The sequence below is a fragment of the Asterias amurensis genome, chromosome 4 (assembly GCF_032118995.1).
Source record: "Asterias amurensis chromosome 4, ASM3211899v1".
Classification (NCBI taxonomy): domain Eukaryota; kingdom Metazoa; phylum Echinodermata; class Asteroidea; order Forcipulatida; family Asteriidae; genus Asterias; species Asterias amurensis.
Genome location: NC_092651.1, coordinates 8,689,211 through 8,713,279, shown reverse-complemented (window position 1 = coordinate 8,713,279; position 24,069 = coordinate 8,689,211). Strand labels below are relative to the sequence as shown.

The following is a 24,069-nucleotide window of genomic DNA, read 5'->3' as shown; positions in this document are numbered from 1 at the left end:
GATATGTAGATCACTGGCAGTTGTAAGAAATGGCACTTTGGTAGGATTGGATAGAATAACACACAAAAAGAAGAAACCAATGTACATTGGTAACATCTTAGGAAATTAATTGCATAAACATTATATTGAATTGCCTTTTATTTTAAAGGTTTATGAAAAATATAATAGATTTTAATGAATGTTTTTTTTTTGTTTTTTTTTTCAAAAGCTTGAACTACGTTTAATATATTTTGTTGACATGTTTTTTGTTCTGCTGTTAAATAAATGTACCCAAACCTATATGAAAGGGACATTGCCTGGCCTTTTTTTGGTTCAGTATTTGACACTTTCATTTGCTGCTAGGGACCGTGTTCACATATAGGGACCGTACAACAAACTTTTTTTGATATGATAAAAGGTTGCCCGAACTTAGCATTGTACTGGTCTGGTCTGTTATATAATGTTACAATGGTGTGGTTGCCAATTCCTTCTAGCTAGTCTTTGCTTCCCATAGATATGTAGATCACTGCCAGTAGTACGAAATGGCACTTTGGCAGGATTGGATAGAATAACAAGAAAGGAAGAAACCAGTGTCCATTGACAAAACATTTGAAAATTAATTGCATACAAAAATATTGAATTGTATAGTTAAGCTTGCCCGAAAGTTTTAAATTTCATGAAAAAAATTATAAATGTTAATTAATTGTTTTTTTCGTTCTTTTTTCTTAAAAGATTGAACTGCGTTTTAACATATTTTGTTGTCATGGTTTTTTTTCTGTTGTTAAATAAATGTATCCAAACCTATATGAAAGGGCTATTGCCTGGCCCTTTCACGTTCAGTATTTGACACTTTCATTTGCTGCGAGGGACCGTGTTCATATATAGGGACCGTACAACAAAATTTTTTGGATATGTTTAAAGGTTGCCCGAACTTAGCATTGTACTGGTCTGGTCTGTTATATAATGTTAGAATGGCGTGGTTGCCAGTTCCTTCAAGCTAGTCTTTGCTTCCCATAGATATGTAGATCACTGCCAGTAGTACGAAATGGCACCTTGGCTGGGTCGGATAGAATAAAAAAAAAAGGAAGAAACCTGTGTCCATTGATAAAATCTTTGAAAATTAATTGCAACAAAAAATATTGAATTGTACAGTTAAGCTTGCCCGTTTATTTTAAATTTCATGACAAAATAAAATAACTTTTAATGTTTATTTCTCTCTATTCTTAACAGATTGAACTACGTTTAATATATTTTGTTTTCATGTTTTATTCTGCCTTTGAATAAATGTATCCAAACCAGTATGAAAGGGCTATTGCCTGGCCCTTTTTTGTTCAGTATTTGACACTTTCATTTGCTTCGAGGGACCGTGTTCACATATAGGGACCGTACAACAAACTTTTTTGGATATGATTAAAGGTTGCCCGAACTTAGCATTGTACTGGTCTGGTCTGTTATATAATGTTACAATGGTGTGGTTGCCAGTTCCTTCTTGCTAGTCTTTGCTTCCCATAGATATGTAGATCACTGTCAGTTGTAAGAAATGGCACTTTGGCAGGATTGGATATAATAACAAAAAAGGAAGAAACCAGTGTCCATTGATAAAATCTTTGAAAATTAATTGCATACAAAATATTGAATTGTCAAGTTAAGCTTGCCTTTGTGTCCTAAAATTCATGAAAAAAAAAATAATTCATGTTTTTAAAAATGATTTTTAAAGCTTGAACTACGTTTACTATATTTTGTTTGTCACGTTTTTTTTCTGCTGTTAAATAAATGTATCCACACCTATATGAAAGGGCTTTTGCCTGGCCTTTTTTGTTCAGTATTTGACACTTTCATTCGCTGCGAGGGACCGTGTAGGGACTGTAACAAACTCTTTTGGATATGATCAAAGGTTGCCCGAACTTAGCATTGTACTGGTCTGGTCTGTTATATAATGTTAGAATGGTGTGGTTGCCAGTTCCTTCTAGCTAGTCTTTTCTCCCCATAGATATGTAGATCACTGCCAGCAGTACGAAAAGGCACTTTGGCAGGATTGGATAGAATAACAAAAAACAGGAAGAAACCAGTGCCCAATGGTAAAAATCTTTTAAAATTAATTGCATACAAAATACTGAATTGTCAAGTTAAGCTTGCCTTTTAATTTAAAGATTCATGAATAAAATAATGAGTTTAAGTTGATATTTTTTTTATAAATATTTTCCAAGACTTGAAGTACTTTCAATATGTTTTGTTGTCATGTTTTTTTCTGCCGTTGAATAAATCTTTATAAATACTTTTGTTTTAAAGCTCAAAAGTTCTTGTGATGAAAAAATGCGAAGGCGAACTTTGACCTAGGGTAACGACTGGAAGATAAGGTCATACGATTTGGCGTTAACTTTTCAAAATGTTGTCCAAGTCTTTAGCTATCCGATGCCCAAGTATGAACATCGTTGAGATACAACGAAAAGCAAATGTCGTTTTTCAACTTTAAAAACCTTGCCATGACGTCAAAAATGATAAATGACGTCATCATTCCCAAAAAGTGGCGGTTTCATCTACTCACTATTGCCTATGTCATAGTAAGTTCAAAGTTTGTGAAAGTTTTACTTTTGTTTAAAATTGCTGGAGAAGGTTCGGAGATAAAGAAGAGCGCGAGAAAACAAAACAAAAAACCGAACAGTAACAATAGTTGTTCGGCTGTTAGCCGAACACCTAAAAATAAAAAGATTTGCGTTGCCAAAATTAAAATTAAGCAGACTCGTTATTGTCATGAGAGATGTCAACCTATGAGGTTACGGCAGACGATTGCGGAACAAAACCGCATAGTTCTAGGAGTAGGGGACCGAATCTCCGGGGGGGGGGGGGGGGGCAAAATCTCCTGCCACAAACAGTACCGGCAAAAATAACAAACTGAACAGGGAAACAATGAAACGGGTTATGAACGGGACTCGTTGTTTGTTCTTAAATCTGGTCTAGACTACGCGAAACTAATTTTCCACATTGAATGTATTGTGACTCTGAGTGTCCCCACCCATACTTAATCTATACTATTAAAAGCGTAACCCGCGCCATCTTGGATTGAAAATTAGAAGGTCCAGTGGCATGGCATCCTTGTGGAATCCAACACGGTTGTATCGTTACAGACGTCGGGTTGCAAGTCTACAAAACCCTGAACCGAACTCCCTCTTACGAGTTGTCTGATTGGCTGGAGTCACGAGCGATATCTCCTTACATGTGTGGTTGTCTGGTTTTGATATGGGCCACCTGTTGGTCTCAGGGGGGAGCTGTAGGCTGCACACAGAGCCACCTCTTTAGGTTTGAAGTGGGTGGCAACCTCGGACTCCCATTAACATTCCAGAGTGACTCATTGATGTTTCGCAGAGTGGTAAATGGCATTGTGTATATACCATTTTGTACAGGGGGGTTTAATTTCGCGTGTTAAATAAAAAACATTGGGGTTTAATACATGCATCTGTTACATATGTGTTTATTACAATTAAGTCACTCATGTAGGCCTACCCAACTTTCCAGCATTTTTTAAACGCATCAAACAGCAACCCGTTGTTGTGAAACTTTATTTGTTCTATTTAACTCTGCACCATTAGTGGTACAGTCCATGTCATCCCCACACACAGAACGTATACACGCAAAAGTTGAAACATTTTCAAAAAGAAAGTAAATACATTACTGATTCTTTTCATATACATTGTATAGGTTTTTCCAGTTAAACCTACAAAAGAGTACATGAAATCACCGTTTAAGAATAGTATGCTTTCATGGTTACGAACTTTGTGAAACATCAACGGCTGTTTTGAAGCTGTAAACGAACATTCCATTCAAAGTTCTGAAGCAACAAAATTGTTAGAACGCAGTTTGGTCAGGACTCAGGATGTAGATTTTGCCAAATCCTTTTTGTATTAAGCAATCGGCCGTCGGGTTTTGTTATCGAAAGAGCTCTCATGTGCAGCTGACTCGCTTTATTTGGTGCTCAGACAACTTTGTATGTGTCGTTGGACGTACGCTCAATAAATCACGATGAATGGGGCCTTAGACTAAAATCGTGTACACGTCATTGGAAACAAAGCAAAAATCATTCAACAGTTATAGCAACCACTCATTAAATATATTTATTTTCAATACAATTTGCAGAAATTGACTTTGTCGTTAAAGTCCATACCAACTGGCGCGGTTTTTTTTTATCTGCTGTATACCAGAACTTCTTCGAAGCTTCCTTTTCAGTCAGATAAACTCCGCGGCTATTAGTGGCTGTGATTATGAGTTTTAAAAGAGGGTACCACTTTCCTACAAGCCTTTTTAGTCGGATTTCTCCTGTGCTATTAGCAGCGGTGATTATTGTTGAGGGGGGAGACCAGACTTAGACTACTCAAACCGTGTAACTGAATTATACCAAATGTGCTCAACACAATAAAATAAGTGTGTCATTGGAGCAGTGTACGTGCTATATTTTTAGTCGACTAAGCATTATTACCCTTACAGTCATCTTAGCTGGGAAATACTCAGTGCAGTGGATAAAATTGACACAATGACAAAAGCCGATTGAATTAAAACTATGCGTAAATAAGGCGAAACATAATCCACATTACGGATAATCATTACGCTCGATCAACACTAAAATATTACGAAATACCCTACATATCATGCCAAGTACCATCATTGCCAAGTATACCCATCCCCAATATTAAAGCTCAATTCCAGAAACGAACACCAATTCCTTGAGTTGGAGAACGCAAGAGAGAAGGTGAGGAGGGGAGGCGACGCGTCTCGACGTTTCACAACTAAGTTGTACACGCTCAACAATCAATTTTTTTATCAAAATACAACATTAATGACAATTTTCCATACCGATTATAAATACAATTTCTAATCCAATCCTACGAAATGATTATTACCTGTAAGAATACCTCCCTTGCCCCCACATTACCTTTTACAACATTTGTATACTAGAATCCTCCTCATCTAGCGGGGTGCCGCGCGAAGCGCGGCATCCCGCTAGTCATTAATCAAAAACTAATAATAGTCAACAGGCGGCGCCGTTAACGACTGGTGAGTGCGCCACCAATAGTTTTTTACTCGACAGTCCATGCATGCATTGACGTGTGTTGTTCACTCAGATGAAAACGCGCTCCAAATTTAGACGATAACTTCTTCATAAACATTGTCATTGTAAGTTTTGGTGCATAATCATTCATATTGGGTTACCGGTGGATATCCAACGCAAGTAAGTATTTTTTTAGAATTATAAGGTAGGGCTTAATTAAAGCCATTATAAACTTTCGGAACAGAAAACAAAAAAAAAGTTCACAGCTTTACAAATAACTTACAGGGTTTACACTATGCAGTAGGTAATACCGTAATGGTAATGGTGAAAGACTTCTCTTGAAATATTATTTCATGAAATGCTTCGCGGATAACTTTCCGTATGGCGCCACCACTTTTTCACTAATTTTTACAAAAAGGGATATCTCGTTGAGGTAAATTAGATACTCTCCTCTGCTTACCAGTTATCACGCTATTATGCCTTTTTCTTTGAATTGGGAAAAAAATAACGATGCCTTATATCAACCGATGCCCTAATTATCTTCATTTGTTAATACGAAGTATGCAAACATGTATTAAAACTTGATGGACATTGAAATGTTCACACCACACACCGATCTTGGATGACTTCAACTGGCCCCATTTGTTTTGAGTTTTTCCTGTTTTCACGGCAAACGAGAAAGTATGGTTTCCCGGTGAAGCCATACATGGAAGAAACATCTGCAGTGACTACAAGTGTTCTTTGAGACTCTGTGTATGACTGTATAGCCAGCAGTTGCCTTCATTTTATTCAAAATATTTTTTTATTAAATTTTTAAAATTACCATGGTAACTTGCACAAAATAAAAAAAAATAAAAAAAATATAAAAAGTGTGAATAATTACTGGCTTCAAAATCTGATTTCTATTTATTTTTGTTCTATTTTTTTTCTTAATATTTATAATAAAGTATATACATAAACAGTGATAATTGAATCAACAAGCTGATGTTTAAATTTTGATATAAATAATAGTATTGATACGAGGGTTACAAAATAAAAATCTCCAAAAATATTAGAAAATGATATAAGGCACATGGGTTCTTTAAGCCTCGGTATTTTTTTTCAAGAATGCTCAGCAAAACATTCTGTCACATGATTTTGATCATCATGAATTGTGAATTGAAATAGCGTTTGATGAAACTTTTTCGGTGGGCAAATATTTTTATATGGCCTCAACATTATGACATATTTTTGTACCTTGTAGAAATGCCTAAAATACCAAACTTTTTGCATTTACAAGTGCAAATGACCAGTGGAGCCTTACATGTTTCTAAGTTTTTGTCAAAGAAGAGGAGACTCTTTGCTTGGCATATAAAACCACACAATTTTTATCTTGGGACTGTTTACATCGCGCACAGAGAGGTAAAAGATTTGCAACGATAATAGGGACACCGCGAAAACAGGACCTCCTACGATATATTATTTCATTTTGAATGAAAAAGTGGTGGCGCCATACGAAAACTTTTCCGCCTAAATTAATTAGAAGCCTAAATTTTCACAGGTTTGTTATTTTTTATAGAAGTTGTGATACACGAAGTGTGGGCCTTGGACAATGCTGTTTACTAAAGGTGTCCAATGTCTTTAATCGCTTTTTAAAATTATATCTGGCATAACAAGTGAAGTACGGTCTCTGAGTTCATACTCATGCATTTATTGGCGCCACTGTTAGCCCTGGTTGGACTCCTCCATTTTGCATGCCATTATATATAGCAATAAAAAACCAAGTTGCAAACAAAACGTAATTTATTGTTGTAACACTTTTTTGTTTACCTTAACCCGTAAAGGCATTTAGCCCAGGTTGGACTCCTCCGTTGCAGGCACTGTCTGACGTCCTACCAGGGCTAAAAGCCATTATACACTTTTGGTAAACAGTATTGCCCAAGTCCCACACTTCGTGTATCACAACTTATATATAAAATAACAAACCTGTGAAAAATTAGGCTCAATTGGTCATCGGAGTCGGGAGAAAATCACGGGAAAACGCGCTCTTGTTTCCGCGTATTTCGCCGTGTCATGACATGTGTTTAAAATAAGTCTGTAATTTTCGCTATCGAGAATTGATATTGTTTTAATGTTTTCTCAATATTTCAAGAGAAGTCTTTCACCATTACCTTCTGTAAACCTTGTAAATTATTTGTAAATCTGTGAACTTTTTGTTTGTTTGTCTGTACCGAAAGTGTATAATGGCTTTAATTAATTGAGGTCAAGCTAAATTTGTACTCGCATTCTTGTGCCTGATGGGTTCAGAATTGTTAGTTTTATCCTCGGATGACATTATTTGTGAAAATTAAATTGATTTTTTTTTTGGCCTCAGTTGTGATATCCCGAACTGTCAAGCTTGTGTCGTCAAGACTTTTGGCAAATAAATAATTTTAAAAAGTTGATCATCCCCGCCTGCATCCTTTTATTCCTCTTTTTGAGGCTGCTTCCTTTTTTTTTAATACTCTTTTTTTTCTTCTTCAATTTTTTCGTAAGAAAGAAAGATTTTTAATACATCTTTATACAAAGGATTGTGTGCGTTGTATTGTATGGTGTTATGTGTGATGGCGAAACCAGTTCCTGGCACCTTTGAGCGAATCTTTTTAGGGTAATAATTCCTGTTAACCTGGGTCCTCATGCAACAAATAGATAACAAGTAAGTGTGCAGTGGTTTTAAACTGAAGAATTGATGGCCTGCTTGAGTTAAAATACTTGGCGGCCATCTTGGACACTGGACACTATTGGTTATTGTCAAAGACTGGTCTCCTCACTTGGTGTATCTCAACATCTTATTGCAAAAATAACAAACCTTTGTAGATTTGAGCTCAATTGGTCGTGGAAGTTGAGAGATAATAATGAAAGAAAAAAACACCCTTGTCACACCAAGTTGTGCTTTCAGATGCTTGATTTGGAGACCACAAAATCTAAATCTGAGGTCTTGATATCAAATTTGTGGAAAATAACTTCTTTCTTGAAAACTACATTACTTCAGAGGGAGCCGTTTCTCACAATGTTTTATGCTATCAACAGCTCTCCATTACCCGTTACCAAGTAAGTTTTTATGCTAACAATTAGTTTGAGTATTTACCAATAGTGCCCACTGCCTTTAAGCAAGTTTCTTACTTCCAGGTGATGCAAATGCCAAGCAAATTTTGCTGTCACATCATTGGTTTTGCAGCGAATATTTTGCAACTGTTGCAAATTATTCGTTGAGAGCTTGTGACATCAAAATAAATCGCATCGCATTCACATTCTCAAGAGGTAGCATTTCAACCAGACTTTACTCTATGTGTGTACTTAATTTGTATGCATAGCAACCACGATATTATTTCTGATATGCAATTTTGTTCATGATTCTTGTTTATTGTTCTTTTTCCCCCCCTTCCATGATATAGGATGGTTGTACTGCACTTTTACAGCAGCCCAGGTTTGCAGGCTGGGGCTGCTGATGTATGTCTGACTAAAATCAGATCCTTACTCAGCGATGCTGACAAGGTGGAGTTGAAGACAGAGTTGTGCTACAATGTTGAGGTCCCGGACAAAGGTAAAGAATCCTTTTTTTTTTTTTATACAAAACTACAGATCCTTTCAAATCAAATAAATGTATTTTTGCCAGAGTTTGATTGATCAAGTACCGGACATTTGAACAACACAAAACTTTAAAACGGGAATTGTCGCGGCCTAGTGGTTAACAGTATAAAGTTCAATATCTGGCGTTTCTGATCAGCAGAGTGTGGGTTCCAGTAAGCTAGACACCCAAACTACACCCAACCATTGATTCGTCCTTCGGATGGGACGCAAGTAAAAGAACCAAGTACACTTATTGAAAAGAGGAGGGGTTCGGCCCTGTGTTCCTGGTTCGATGAGCAGCTTATTGCGCCACAGAAAGGAGCAGATCTAATAATTCAAACGTAGTCCCGCATACCTTGCAGGAAATTTCTGTATGTTAAAGCGCCGTGAGCGTCACTTCGTATCATTTATATTATTACACAATCCAATGTGTTGACTTAAATTATCACAAGATTCAATAATGTTGTGACACAGGTCTTAAACAGCTTTATCTAATATTTTATAACAAATCTGATATTTTATATAATGACATGCATTTATCTTGGTTCGTTTCCTCTCTGTCAGATCCTCTGAGCAAGAAGGATCTTCAGACCTTGTACTGGATCCTAGAGACACCCTTTGAGAGCACCGGCCTGGCAACAAGCTCCTCCCTGAAGACCGACCGAACCCAAGAGGGCGCCCTCATCATTGAAACAGGGCCAAGGTAACGCAGGAGTTAATGACTTCTTAGACTGGTCCCCAAAACTTCCAGTCCTGTATGGTTCTTTTTTTAAAGGGCAAGGGCACCAGGGAATTTTCTCCTTTAAAGGCACTGGACACTATTGGTTATTACTCAAAGTAATTATTAGCATAAAGCCTTACATGGTAATGAGTAATGGGGAGAGGTTGATAGTATAAAACATTGTGAGAAACAGCTCCCTCTGAAGTGACCTAGTTTTTGAGAAAGAAGTAATTTTCCACGAATTTGATTTTGAGACCTCAAGTTTAGAATTTGAGGTCTCGAAATCAAGCATAAGAAAGCACACAACTTTGTGTGACAAGGGTGTTTTTTCTTTAACTAATATCTCGCAACTTCGACGACCGATTGAGCTGAAATTTTCACAGGTTTGTTATTTTATGCATATGTTGAGATACACCAACTGTGAAGACTAGTCTTTGACAATTACCAACAGTGTCCACTGTCTTTAAGGGCACCCTTCTTGAAAATTGTAAATTTCTATTTAGAGCATTTCATGGGCACCAAGGCAATGACCAGGAGGCGTGGAGGCAATCACCTTTGATGTCTCCTGGAAGTATCACACCTAACCTAAACTCCCATCATCCTCCCAAGACACGTATTGGTGTTTACAATTCAATAGCTCCATTGAAAAAGTTCAAAGAGTTTTATTTATTTGTAGTTTTGAGTATTTTGGGAAGCATGGTTTTCCTTTCCTGTTTCTTTTTCGTGCGCTTGGAATATCTGAGGTCACATTACTATTATTTTGGATTCAGGGTTGAGCAAGCAAACATTGACTGGAGCGGGATTTGAACCTGTGATCCCTGAATTAACATGCCAGCGATCTACAAACTGAGCTATGACATGAAGGCAACTCATGATTTATAAATTATTTTTGCAGACTGAACTTTTCCACTGCGTGGTCAACCAACGCTGTCTCGATGTGCCAGTCTGCTGGTCTGACTCAAATCACTCGCGTAGAGCGCTCGCTGCGATACTTCATCATGGCATCGATGGCGGACGGGTCTGGCGTGAAGATCTCACCTGAAACGGAAAGAGAAATCACTGGGTGTCTACACGACAGAATGACAGAGTGCCGATATGCTGAACCACTGGAAAGCTTCTCAATAGAGGTACTAGACTAAATTCATAAAGCTCCTGACGATGACTAGATCAGTCTAAACATTGAGATCAGTCAAAGGCACTTCAATTTTTCGTAAGAAAGAAAGATTTTTAATACATTTTATACAAAGGATTGTGTGCGTTGTGTTACATGTATGTGTGACGGCAACCGGTTCCCAGTACCTTTGAGCGAATCTTTTTAGGGTAATAATTCCTGTTAACCTGGGTCCTCATGCAACAAATAGATAACAAGTAAGTATGCAGTGAATTTAAACTGAAGAATTGATGGCCTGCTTGAGTTAAAATACTTGGCGGCCATCTTGGACACTGGACACTTTTGGTTTTTGTCAAAGACCAGTATTCTCATCTGGAGTATTCCAAAAAATGCATGAAATAACAAATCTGTGAAAATTTTGACTCAATTGGTCATCAAAGTTGCGTGTGAATAATGAAAGGAAAAAAACACCCTTGTTGCACAAATTTGTGTGCTTTCAGATGTCTAGAAAAGTCTGCAGGTGACAAATTACCTCATTCTAAAAAACAACGTACTTCAGAGGGAGCTGTTTCTCACAATGTTTTATACTATCAACAGCTCTCCATTGCTTGTTTGAAAGGCTAACAATTATTTTTAGTAACTACCGATTGTGTCCAGTACCTGTAAGAACTTGCTCAGTGGCAGTGAAGTATAGTAAGGAGAAGTCCCCTCAATCCTAAAAGCAAAAGTAGTCGACCAAAGTCTGCAAAATTCTGAAAAATTTCCATGTGATTTCAGGATAAACAAACAACAGCTAAATACCAGTAACAAGTAATATAAAACAAATGGAAATTTGGTTGGTAATCCTGTTTTTATCAAGGAAGAAATTTCATGCTTAGCAGCGCTATGAAATTGGGCCCTGTTCTGTGGCAGTAGAATACATTGCAAGACAAGTTCTCCAAAGACCATAATCTACACAGTGAATATATATACACATGGTGTTACCGGAAACCAAAAATATACATTCAATAAGCTGGAGAACAGGAAATATTTCTTGTGTTTTTAAATAAATTGTGCCACCTGTCCTAAAGAGGGAATGGCTATTTCATCTGGCAACCTCTCTTCTGCTAAGCAGGGCTTGTATCTGTAGATCACCAGGTTTATTAATTGATATGCAAAGTAATCAGGTTATTTGGTAAGCAATAAATTTAATAATCCAAAATGGGGGTTTCCTTTTTGTCTTTTAAAAGATTGTCATATTGAATGTGTTCTTGGGAATCAGAACTGTAGTAATGGGATGAGTTTTTAGTGAGCTTGCAGATTGAACCTAATATTTTTTAAAAATTTTTTTTAAACTCTTTTGTGAATAGGTGCGTCCAGAACCGGTATATGACGTCAAAGTAATGGAGGAAGGGAGAAGCGCTCTAGAAAAAGCAAACAAGGAATTAGGTGAGATGTCTGTTAATTACATATCTAACTTCAAGTCTCATCAAACCCTCTCCAACAACTCAATCAAGTTCTTAAGTTTGGATTGGTCTGCCCAAGCATTCTTTGCAAGATACAATACATTATCTTGATTTAGGCTCACCAGAAAGTCTCTCTCGATGCCATTGTAAATGTACATGCAGTACCTTGTCTTTGTCCAAATATATAACTTAAGTATTAAGCAAAACCTTTTACATCTGATGTTTACAAAAGATACCCATGCCTACAGCCTAACAGACTATGAAGTTTAACCCCTTGGAGTAGGTGGCACTGTGCCCCTTGTGACAGTGGATTTAGTTCGATGGCCCCAAATTAGTTAAAGCCAGTGGACACTATTGGTAATTGTCAAAGACTAGCCTTCACAGTTGGTGTATCTCAACATATGCATAAAATAAACGAGTGAAAATTTGAGCTCAATCGGTCATCGAACTTGCGAGATAATAATGAAAGAAAAAACACCCTTGTCACACAAAGTTCTGTGCGTTTAGATGGTTGATTTGAGACCTCAAGTTCTAAACATAAAATAGTGTCCCCTGCCTTTACACTTTCCACTGTAGCCCTTATCTTGAAGTGATGTTAGGCAATACCTCATAAACAAATAGCAAGCAAAGTGTTTCCATGTTTCTTTTTAATGTTTTTTTTCAGGGCTGGCTTTTGATGACTGGGATTTAGAATTCTACACCGAACTATTCCAGAAGAAAGCAAAGCGTAACCCAACTAGCGTAGAGTGCTTTGATCTAGCACAGTCCAACAGGTAAAGCACCATTCTCAGCAGACGCCTTGTCTTTCCTTATAATTTGACTTTTCATCCCTGGCAGAGTCTGTCTTAAAGGCTAAAGTCTTTCTTGAAGGCTAAGAGAAAGACTCTGCTAGGGTCGCAACATCAGGCCATTAACTATTAAATGCTTTTATACCATGGTGAGCGGTTCGCAACAGCTAATTGTATTTTCTCCTTAAAGGATTTGGGTACTTTTAGTGACACACCACACAATGACACAGATTTACATTACACTTACACGGTTTGAAGATAATGATAGTAGAAAGCCTACCTTAAAATATTAGTTGCTGAGGTGCTGTATTTTTTTTAGAAATGAGTAAAACAATGTCATGAAAATACGTTGTTACATGCTAAAATAATTTTCGTCTCATGATCACTAAGACGAAAATTATTTTCATGACATTGTTTTACTCATTTCTCAATAACTACAGCACCTCAGTAAGTAATATTTTCAGCGAAGCTTTCTACTATCATTATCTTCAAACTGTGTAAGTTTAATGTAAATCTGTGGACAGTGTGTTTTGTGTCCTACAAAAAGTACATAGACCCTTTAATATTTGAAAATCACAAACCAGAATGAATATAGACTGGGAATGTGTCATTGGTGACAGTTGATTTGGGTACACCCCAAACCAGTTGTGTAGCCCTCACCTTCTGTGGCTTTGTGATGTTATGCATTCTCTCATAACCCTCCCCCTATAAAAAAACCCCAAAACAAAACAAACTACTATAACAATGTCCTCCCATGTATTGCAGTGAGCACAGCAGACACTGGTTCTTCAAGGGGCGGATGGTGATTGACAAAGAAGAGCATCCCTTATCTCTCTTTAAGATGGTCATGGACACTCAAGAAGCCAGCAATCCAAATAACGTCATCAAATTCTCTGACAACAGCAGGTAATCAGGGATTTGATTTTGTTCTTCCTTTCTACTAATTTAAGAACTGACTCTGTGGTAGTGCAGTTAATCACGATCCTACATGTATTATTATTATTATAGTCAATTATATTGACTGTCATTTCTTATTCAGTGAAAGTTGTGATCTATAATATTCAAATTATCACAAGATATTATACATACATGGAAGTGTCGGAAGTGTCGTGGCCGAGCGGTTAAGAGCATCGAATTCAAACTCTGGTGTTTCTGATCAGCAGAGTGTGGGTTTGAATCCCCAGCCGTGACACTGTGTCCTTGAGCAAGACACTTAACCATTGCTTCGTCCTTCTGATGGGACGTAAAGCTGTTGGTCCCATGTGTTGTGTAACGCATGTAAAAGAACCCAGTGCACTTATCGAAAAGAAAAGGGGTTCGCCCCGGTGTTCCTGGTTGTGGCTGCTTAATGCGCCGTAGCACCTTGTAAACCCTTGTTAGGTGCTAAATAATTGGGTCTCAGAATTCATCACTGCAATAACCTATCTTTCTGAAAGTTTGTATATACTCAGCGCCTTGAGTACCTTGTTTGGTAGATACGTGCGCTATATAAGACTTCAATATTATTATAAGCAAAATTATTACTTTCATCCGCCCGGGTAATAGTTTTAAAAAAGCAGGGCAGTTCTTTTCAGAACTGAGAAGTCTCTCGAACCCCCAAACATTTACCCCATGGTAGTAGAATAAAGCTAGACAGTTCTCAAAGAACAAACTCTGCCTGGCAAGTACATACACAAATGGTGTTCACACAAGCCAAACATATATTAATAACAATAATGATTAATTTTTTTCATAATTAAGATCAAATTCATATGAAGATAAAAACTAAATAAAATGCCCCAGATTGCAGAGTAGGGCTTTTAAGACTAAAGTTAAGTGTTTGTAAGCAGGCTTGGCGCTCACAAACTTCCATGACTTGCGCTCTCAGTTCAGTTTTGTTTTCTTCTATAGCCTATCAGATTGTATTAAGTGGAGATGGAGTTTGGTTCCATACACAAGGGGTACGTTTTTTTTTTTAGGTCATAACAAATAACTGTTTCGGTCATTGACCAGTGATTAACCAATGGCCAGTTAAAGACACTGGACACTTTTGGTAATTGTCAAAGATCAGTCTTTCTTACTTGGTGTATCTCAACATACGCATAAAATAACAAACTTGTGAAAATTTGAGCTCAATTGGACGTCGAAGTTGCAAGATAATAATGAAAGAAAAGACACCCTTGTCACACGAAGTTGTGTGCGTTAAGATGGTTGATTTCGTGACCTCAAATTCGAAATCTGAGGTCTCGGAATCAAACTCGTGGAAAATTACTTCTTTCTCAAAAAATATGTCACTTCAGAGGGAGCCGTTTCTCACAATGTTTTATACCACCTACTCGTCACCAAGTGAGGTTTTGTGCTGATAATATTTTTGAGTAATTACCAATAGTGTCCACTGCCTTTAAATCATAATATATATTGATGGTGATTGCTAAAATGCACTCAAGATGTTATACCGAAGTCACAAATAAATCAGAGGGTGGGCCGCCTGTGTGATTTCTATGCATTGACTGGGTCGTAGAGGTTGACAATGCCATGCCGAGAAATGGGGTTGAATTCTTGGCCCTTTTATCGGCCGGTGATTGGCAGACACTCATCTATGGCCGATATACAGATTGTCTGGGTTGTCCAGAATCTGGTCCGATGCCTGCCCGATGTGAGCAATACCCTCCCTTACATCTGCCAGACATCAACTGATTTATTACGAGAACATTATATTAGAAACTAGAGGCTTTTAATTGTTCACTCTTTGACAACAAAAGTCGGTAGGCTATTCTGAGGAACAGTAATCTCCTTTAAAGGCAGTGGACACTATTGGTAATTTCTAAAAATAATTATGGGCATAAAACCTTACTTGGTGACGAGTAATGGGGAGAGGTTGATAGTATAAAACATTGTGAGAAACGGCTTCTTCTGAAGTCAAGTTGTTTTCGAAATTGAAGTACTTTTCCACGAATTTAATTTTGAGACCTCAAATTTGTCTGGAAATCAAGCATCTGAAAGCACACACATTCGTGTGACAAGGGTGTTTTTTTCTTTTAACGTAGTCTCGCAACTTCAACAACCAATTGAGCTCAAATTTTAACAGGTTTGTAATTTTATGCATATGTTGAGATACACTAAGTGAAAAGACTGGTCTCTCACAATTACCAACAGTGTTCAGTGTCTTTAATATCTGTGTTTCTGTAAAAAAAGAAGACATTGACGAAGCACATGTTAAAGCTGTCTTCATAAGTGGAGTTATGCGAGAACCCGAAACCTGATCCTTTTATCTAAATAATTAGTTTAAAGGACCTCACTAAAAGAAATAATTGAACACAAAAATTAACGAAGACATGTTTTATATCTGTCCCACTTCCATTCTTACTTGATTGTGCTATTTTGTGTTTGGCAGTGCAATTAAGGGATACAAGGTTCAGACTGTGGTCCCAGAGACCCCAGGTGTGGGTGCCTCATCATTCAACAAACGGGAAGCTGAACGACACATCATCTTCACTGCCGAGACGCACAACTTCCCCACGGGTGTGGCTCCATTTAGTGGTGCAACCACAGGGACCGGAGGGCGTATACGTGATGTACAAGCTGCAGGCAGGGGTGCTCATGTTGTTGCTGGGACGGCAGGATACTGCTTTGGGAACTTACATATTCCAGGTAAAGATGCATCCCTTTTAAGGGTTCGGGTACTTTTTGTCTGACACAAAACACAAACTTCCACAGATTGACTTTAAACGTACAGGGTTTAGCGATAATGACGGTAGAGAGCTTCCCTGCAAATATTATTTGCTGCGTGCTGTAATTTTTGGAGAAATAAGTGAACAACCAAAACATTTTCCTCCAAACATTGCTCTGTGATTTTCATTTTTTTTTCCCAAAAATTTTTACAACTAATGAAGCTGAAACAAGAGGTATAAAAACTTTTGAATGTAATCCCTGGTTGTATCGTATAATTGGGTGTGATCGCTGGTTATACAGCAAGTACAAGTTGAGAGGGAAATTACCAATTTGAGAGGGAAATTGCAAGAGCAGAGCATTGAAGGCGCAATATGGTGAGCTGGATCTCTATCTTTTGTTTGAATGTGAAATACGCCATTTCAGCGAGCAAATGTTTTGTTATGGCATTGATAGCATTGGTAATTGTCTGCACTGGTCCATTGTTGTTTCAAAAGAGTTGCTTGCTGAAATGGCGCCCAGTGCTCATTTGATATTTCAGCATGAGTTCCCTATTATCTTGCGACTTCGGTGCTCTGTAAACTTTGGGTCAGAGAACAACAATGGCTAAAACAAATAAATAATGACTTGAAGGCCATGGACCTCAATATCAAGATCGACACACCTGAGCATAATTTTATGGCTCTGCTTTCCGTCAAGTTCTAGGCTTACGATCACCATTCTCTACTTACTGGCAAGGGGGATATTTCTGCGCGAACTGTGTAAGAGAGAATAATGCATAGTAACGTGAAGTCTGCATGTGCATAAGCAGAGATTCCCTACTAATCCCTACTTGACGTAATTGCATGAGCCCTGATTCTATGTTAACAGTAAGAAGAGTCATGAAATTGGGCCCTGTTGATGCATCCCCACAATAGAGCCGCTTGCTGAAATGGCGTCCAGTGCACATTTCAGCTTGAATTCCCCATTTTGTGCCATTAGGGCTCTGTGATCTTTGGTTAAAATATTTCTTTCCTGTTTGACATATTTAGAGTATGATCTACCTTGGGAAGAAAAGTCATTCGAGTACCCATCCAACATGGCGTCCGCTCTACAGGTGGCCGTCCAGGCAAGCAACGGGGCGTCGGACTACGGGAACAAGTTTGGAGAGCCGGTGCTGACCGGTTTTGCACGGTCATTCGGCATGGTAGTCGGTGATGCAGACAGACGAGAATGGGTTAAGCCAATCATGTTCAGCGGTGGTATGGGGTCGTTGGAGAGTGGTCATGTGACTAAACAAACCCCAGAGACAGGTGAGAGTAGGCTGGTGTGCACAGAACTGAGGTCAGCTCCCCCAAAAAACACAAACATGCATCTGTGAACAAATGTTGTAACATTGTATTTGATTTTGGGTTGAATAAAGACTATTTACTAGACATGATTTGACCCAAACTTGAACTTGGGAAGTTTCCCTTGTGGTTTATAACTTGATATTTTAAATAAGCAAAAAAGGATCCCCTTAAGGCCTCAGATTGCTGTGGTATCATGTGTGTTTGCTGTGATGCCCTTTGCAAGGTTCCAATAGGATTATTTTCCTCATAGAAATTGCTGTGTCCCTTCAATAGCGAATTCAAGGCCTGTAAAGAACTGTACAACATACAAATCTTGCTATTTCAGAACATTTCTCAGATCAGGAAAATATCCCGATACTTCGTAGCAGTTCCCTTACACAAAACCTTTTCTCCTCTCCCCCAGGAATGAAAGTGGTAAAGCTCGGGGGCCCCGTGTACCGCATTGGTGTGGGTGGCGGCGCGGCCTCTTCCATTCAGGTCCAGGGGGACAATACTGAGGAGCTTGACTTTGGAGCCGTTCAGCGAGGGGATGCTGAGATGGAACAGAAGATGAATAGGGTGATTCGTGCTTGCATAGAGATGGGCACCAAGAATCCGATAAGCAGTATCCATGACCAGGGTGCTGGTGGGAATGGTAAGATTTGGCTACGGCTGACTTGGGCGAACTTGGCTATGGCTATGCTGGTCGGTTGCAATGATAGCAAAGACGAATAAACCAAAGCCAAACTCGTTGATTTCATAACCATTTTTATGAAGCGTCGAATCTGAAACACAGGCAAGGTTCTGTGTTTGGAGAAAGTCGCATTTGAAACTGAACTATTTTTCTAAAATTGCCATATGCCTTTTGAGGTATGGTGGACGTGATACGTGCGCCACACGCGGTGACTGATGCCACGCTCACCATGAACGTTGGTGGTCAATAGGTTTACATGTAAACGCCGCGGCGCCTAAAAAAAACTGCACTTCACTGAATAACACACGTTCTATTTCTATGGTTAATACGCACAAATTTACCCAAACCTCATAGTGTTGTAGTATTGTGTCCGCCATATCTCAAAAAGGCTTATTTAGGTGAAGGTTTTTTTTTTTTTTTGTGCCCTGCCGGCCAAAATATATGTTCGTGTTTTGATGATACATACGAAATGTGGACCTGAGCAAGCACTAAATAAGTCCACACAGTGACTGCAATACAGTTGTGTTAGTGTGTGCAATTATTGTCAAGGACTTGGCATATCAACTCCACAATTGGTGCGTGGATTTGTCTTGGGATCCCCTGGAAGCAAGTTGTTTTTGGACCCCTTCAAATGTCAGACTATATTGTGGCTAAAACAGAAGAAATGTTGTCTGAATGACAATGCAGGGATATGACTCTAATCTCATTAGGGCATTTGTGTTTGTCAACACACCATTCTTATTTTTGCTCTGTTTTAATACCAAAATAAAACGGACGTTTTCATTCAAACAGAAAGTCAACATGTTTTCAATCTTACAACTATTGTGATGAGATACACATGTAAAAACTTCTAAGCACATTTGTCACTTTGTTCTTGACTTTTTGTCCTTGAATGTCGGTTTGATCCACAGGCAATGTGTTAAAGGAGATATCTGAGCCAGCCGGTGCCCTGATCCGTGCCAAAGAGTTCCAATTGGGAGATCCAACCATCAATACAATGGAGCTATGGGGCGCCGAGTACCAGGAGAGCAACGCCATTCTCATTCCGGGGAAGGCAGAAGGCATTTTGAGTGATATCTGCCAGAGGGAGAAATGCCCAGTTTCATTTGTGGGAGACATTACTGGGGATGGTAAAGTAAGAGCCTAAATCGTTTTGTTTTATCTTCTGACACTTTTCATTAAAGTTTACTTATTTTATTTTGAAAGTTAGTAATACTTGAAAATTGTTGATAATTACAGCCAGACTTGAATACAGACTTTATTAAATAAAAAAGTTTTATGGGACGACACCTCACATCATAAGCGGCAGCTATAATTAACTGATTTTGTGTTATCGACCCAAATCAACTGCCACCAGGGGCACAGTGCCACCTTCTCCTAGGGCTGAAACAGGGTTACCCCCTTCAGAGGTCATAAGGATGTAGGCTTGGGTATCAACCACTAGGTTGGTAAAGCAGAAAGCACTACCTTCCCAACTCTTGACGAAGCATTAATGGTTGAGTGCATTGCTCAAGGGCACAAGTGTCATGACTGGGACTCAAACCCACACTCTACTGCAGACAACATCAGAGCTTGGGTTCTGTGAAATAGACCACTCGACCATGACGTGCATAAATGTTTTGGTAACAGCTGATAAAAGTCGCTGTGACACCAGTGCGAAGGGAAGTGAAGATGTAAGTTGCTCATAATTTGATTAATCTGTGTTTACTGAGGACATCTTGACCAAGATCACTTAGCTGGCTCGAGCTATGTTATGGTCTGGGCCAAATTTCATAGAGCTGCTTAAGCACAAAATTCTGCTTAAGCAAAATAATCAATGCTTAGTAAAATCAGAATACCGGCCAAGACTCCACTCACTTGTTATGCTAAGTAAACATTAGCTCAATACCAGTCACAAGCAATGTTTATGACATTGTGGCCTAGGGTCCAATTTTGTCAAACTGCTTTCAAAAGCACAAAATATAGCTAGCATGACAAAATGTCGCTTACCAGAATACGGTTACCAGCCAAACTACTATCCCATGTACAGTTTGTGACTAGTATGCTGCTCATTTCTGATCAGCATAAAAATTGTTAAGTGGCAGAAAATTGTTAAGCAACATTGTGTACTTAAGCAGCTCTATGAAATTGGGCCCTTGCCTCGACTTGATTTAGTGACACCAAAAATGAATTTTATTTTCATATCCTTAGATACGACTGGAGCAGGAAGAGGCAGAGTGTGTGGAAAATGACGCCCTCAACGGGGAGTCAGCTAGTAAGAAGAAGAGGTCGTGCTCATACCCTGTTGACCTTGACCTCGAGTGGGTCTTGGGGTCAATGCCCAGGAAGGTGAGAAGCATTGTGGGAATGCAAAGGTCACAAGTTGACCTTTATATCCTCGGCTTTGTCATGTTTTGGTTTTATATTTTAATCTATTATGTTTTACTGTATGCACCATATCTTAAGACCAGCATTCACCCTTAACAGTGCCCCGCTGGCCAAGTGCTGGTTAAAACACCAGAGTACCAACCAAACTACACTCCGAGTGGTCCTGCAGGCTACTCTGGCATCCCTGTTTCATTTGAAATGTGGACAAGTGAATAGGTGATGGACTTGTAAAATTACAAGTTAGCTTGTCCTGGTCAGTCACTAGAAAGATAAGGTAGAGTTCTGCTCTAGACAGTTTTGCGTTGTTGCTTCCATCTATCGAACATGTAGACTTTGTTTACGAAAAAAGAGTCACCATATCCATTCCAGGGCTCAATTTCATAGAGCTGCTAAGCACAAACATTTGCTTAGCATGAAGTTTTGGCCTTCATAAAAACAAGATTTCCAACCAAATTTCCATGTGATTTTCAGGATAAGCAAACAACAGCTGAACACCAGTAACGGGCAATATGCATCAAATGAAAATTTTGTTGGTAATCATGTTTTTATCAAGGAAGAAATTTTATGCTAAGCAAATTTTTATGCTTAGCAGCTCTATGAAATTGGGTCCTGGGCATTTCCTGGCAGGAATTGGTGTTGGAGGATTGGTGTTGGTCTGAACTTTATAATCAGTGAGATTTCAACTTGAAAATCATCATTCGTATTAAAATCCTTTTTCTGTAGATATTCAACATGGACCGAGTCAAGCCCAATCTCAAGCCACTTAGCCTGCCGACTAATCTCACGGTCAAAGATGCTATTAATCGTGTTCTACGTCTGCCTTCTGTCGCCAGCAAACGATACCTCACAAACAAGGTTAGCTGATATGGAAATATTGAAGTGGCTAAGAAACATTACAATGGCGTAAAATTTTCATTACTTCCCAGAACCCCCCCCCCCCCATGCAATAATCAGAAGAAATAATTTTTCTGTTCACGCTGACTGTCCTTTTTAAATGCTCAGAGGTTTCAATTCAATTCAAGTACACATTTATTTCCATGAAAGATATTGGCAATTACATGTACCACTGTGTAAAGCTAAAATTTCATTAAGTAACAGTAAGCAGGATAAATTGTGGGGCCATTGTAATAAGCAGAAGCTTGTAAAAAAAAGCAGCCAGACATACAAAGAAACAAAACAAACAGACAAACATGCAGACAAAAGGACATACGTACGTAAAGACATAACGCAACGAGTTGAATCCAGGATCTGAGGACCCTCATGATGATGAGTTGGTCATTCTTAGAATCAGGCTTACAATCTCTTAAAGGCAGTGGATACTATTTGTAATTACTCAAAATATCTATTAGCACAAAACTTTACTTGGTGATGAGTATTGGGGAGAGGTAGATAGTAGAAAACATTGTGAAAAACGGCTCCCTCTGAAGTGACATAGTTTTCGAGAAAGAAGTAATTTTCCGTGGATTTGATTTCGAGACCTCAGATTTAGAATTTGAGGTCTCGAAATCAAGCATCTGAAAGCATACAACTTCATGTGACACTGTGTTTTATTATCTCGCAACTTCGACGACCAATTGAGCTCAAACTCTCAGGTTTGTTATTTTATGCATATGTTGAGATACACCAAGTGAGAATACTGGTCTTTGACAATTACCAATAGTGTCCAGGGTCTTTAACACTACTTTTCTACCTGCTCAGGTTGATCGGTCAGTGACCGGTCTGGTAGCCCAGCAGCAGTGCGTTGGTCCACTCCATACCCCACTAGCTGATGTGGCAGTCACGGCACTGACTCATTTTGATACTGTCGGCTCGGCTACCTCCATTGGTGAGCAACCAATCAAGGGATTGATAGATGCAGCTAGTGGTGCTAGGATGTCCGTTGCTGAAGCTCTGACCAACCTCGTCTATGCTAGAGTATCCTCACTCAAGGTAGGTCTTTCAGGCTTCTATTTTTTATTAAGTTTATCTCCTTTTTGAATTTGTTTTCAAGCCTGCGATTTTCCTCAATGTCGTTTCTTTTGAGGTGTTTGGGCAACGGCCCAAAACCCATTGTTGATGTACTTGGAGGTCACAAGGTTTTATACTCTGTAACTTTTCGCAATATACTTTTGGTTTTTGGAACCCTTGCACTGTTTTAATCCAATAAATGAACATGAAACAATAAAACTAACCTATGAAAATTTTATTTTCAAAAAGGTGGTCACTTTTTTTTGAGAGATCGCTGAAAATCCATAGTGTTGATGTCTACGCCGGAATAATAATCTGTAAATTTGAATACACAATCTGTCTCAGATTCAAATTTTTGGGGCATAAAAACTGACATCTTTTTACATAATCACATTAATACTTTAAAGTGAAATGTTTCTCAAAATCATTCATACTATTAAAAGCTACTGTAGGTTTCTAACCAAAAGCTTTTATTGACATTCATTTAAAGAGGTATTCATGTACCTTCCCTTTAAACATTTGCTTTTCATCTTTTGCCTGCCACTGTTACTAGGATGTGAAATGTAGTGGCAACTGGATGTGGCCTGCCAAGCTGCCAGGCGAGGGCGCTGCATTGTTTGACGCATGTGCAGCCATGTGCGATGCGATGAAGGAGCTGGGGATAGCGATCGATGGAGGGAAGGATTCTCTGAGCATGGCTGCTCGCGTTGGCACAGAGACTGTCAAAGCTCCTGGTGAGAATTGTGTTTATATATGGCACTCTTTATTCATGTTCAAGGGCCATTCTTCAAGTCTCTTACACATATTGAACTATTTATGCATATTTCAGGGCTGATACTTCACAGAGACAACTGAGGAAATTAATAATAATAATAATAGACGGTTCTTATATAGCGCATATCACCGTGAGGTCCCTATGCGCTTAGAAAGAGAATGAAATAACTTGAAAAGGCGAAAAAGAATAAATTAACTGTGATAACAATGATTGAACAAATGTGTCTTAACCCGGGTTTTAAATAGATCAGTAGTTTCAGCCAGCTTGACATTGTTGGGTAAACTGTTCCAAAGATGTACAGCAGCGTTCTGAAAAGAGCGAGAACCATAGGATGTTGATGTGATAGCCGGGGCTGAGAGAAGATGTTTGTTCTTTGAACGTAGGTTTCTAGCCGGTTGATACTGTTGAATTAAATCCTGGAGATAAGCAGGGGCTGTACCATGAAGACAATGATAAGTTAACACCAATATCTTAAATGCAATACGAGACCTAATTGGAAGCCAGTGTAAATTCTGCAGTATAGGGGTGATATGATCATGAGTGCGAGAACGAGTGAAATTACCTCCATGCCTGGAAATGCTCCAGTAGAAATTTACAGTTTCCTCATAGGGTGCCCTTTACCAAGAAGAAAATGCCTTGGTGATATTGCCCTTAC

The 24,069-nt window shown here is 38.7% G+C and overlaps 1 protein-coding gene across 2 annotated transcripts in view; it reads left to right on the top strand.

Annotated features, from left to right (window-relative positions):
* The window catches only part of LOC139935702 (phosphoribosylformylglycinamidine synthase-like), a 55,966-nt gene that overhangs the window by 22,491 nt on the left and 9,406 nt on the right, over nt 1-24,069 (top strand). The window contains exons 1-15 of one of the 2 annotated variants that reach the window (XM_071930239.1): nt 5,070-5,200; nt 8,434-8,582; nt 9,173-9,311; nt 10,225-10,456; nt 11,790-11,868; nt 12,550-12,658; nt 13,439-13,579; nt 16,047-16,303; nt 17,353-17,613; nt 18,056-18,286; nt 19,237-19,460; nt 20,516-20,653; nt 21,416-21,547; nt 22,391-22,621; nt 23,193-23,373. In XM_071930239.1, the coding sequence (XP_071786340.1) occupies nt 8,435-8,582; nt 9,173-9,311; nt 10,225-10,456; nt 11,790-11,868; nt 12,550-12,658; nt 13,439-13,579; nt 16,047-16,303; nt 17,353-17,613; nt 18,056-18,286; nt 19,237-19,460; nt 20,516-20,653; nt 21,416-21,547; nt 22,391-22,621; nt 23,193-23,373 (2,503 nt within the window). In that variant the 5' untranslated portion in view covers nt 5,070-5,200; nt 8,434. Of the gene's footprint in view, nt 1-5,069; nt 5,201-8,433; nt 8,583-9,172; nt 9,312-10,224; nt 10,457-11,789; nt 11,869-12,549; nt 12,659-13,438; nt 13,580-16,046; nt 16,304-17,352; nt 17,614-18,055; nt 18,287-19,236; nt 19,461-20,515; nt 20,654-21,415; nt 21,548-22,390; nt 22,622-23,192; nt 23,374-24,069 lie in introns of those variants that run through there. The other variant, XM_071930238.1, reaches the window with a different exon arrangement.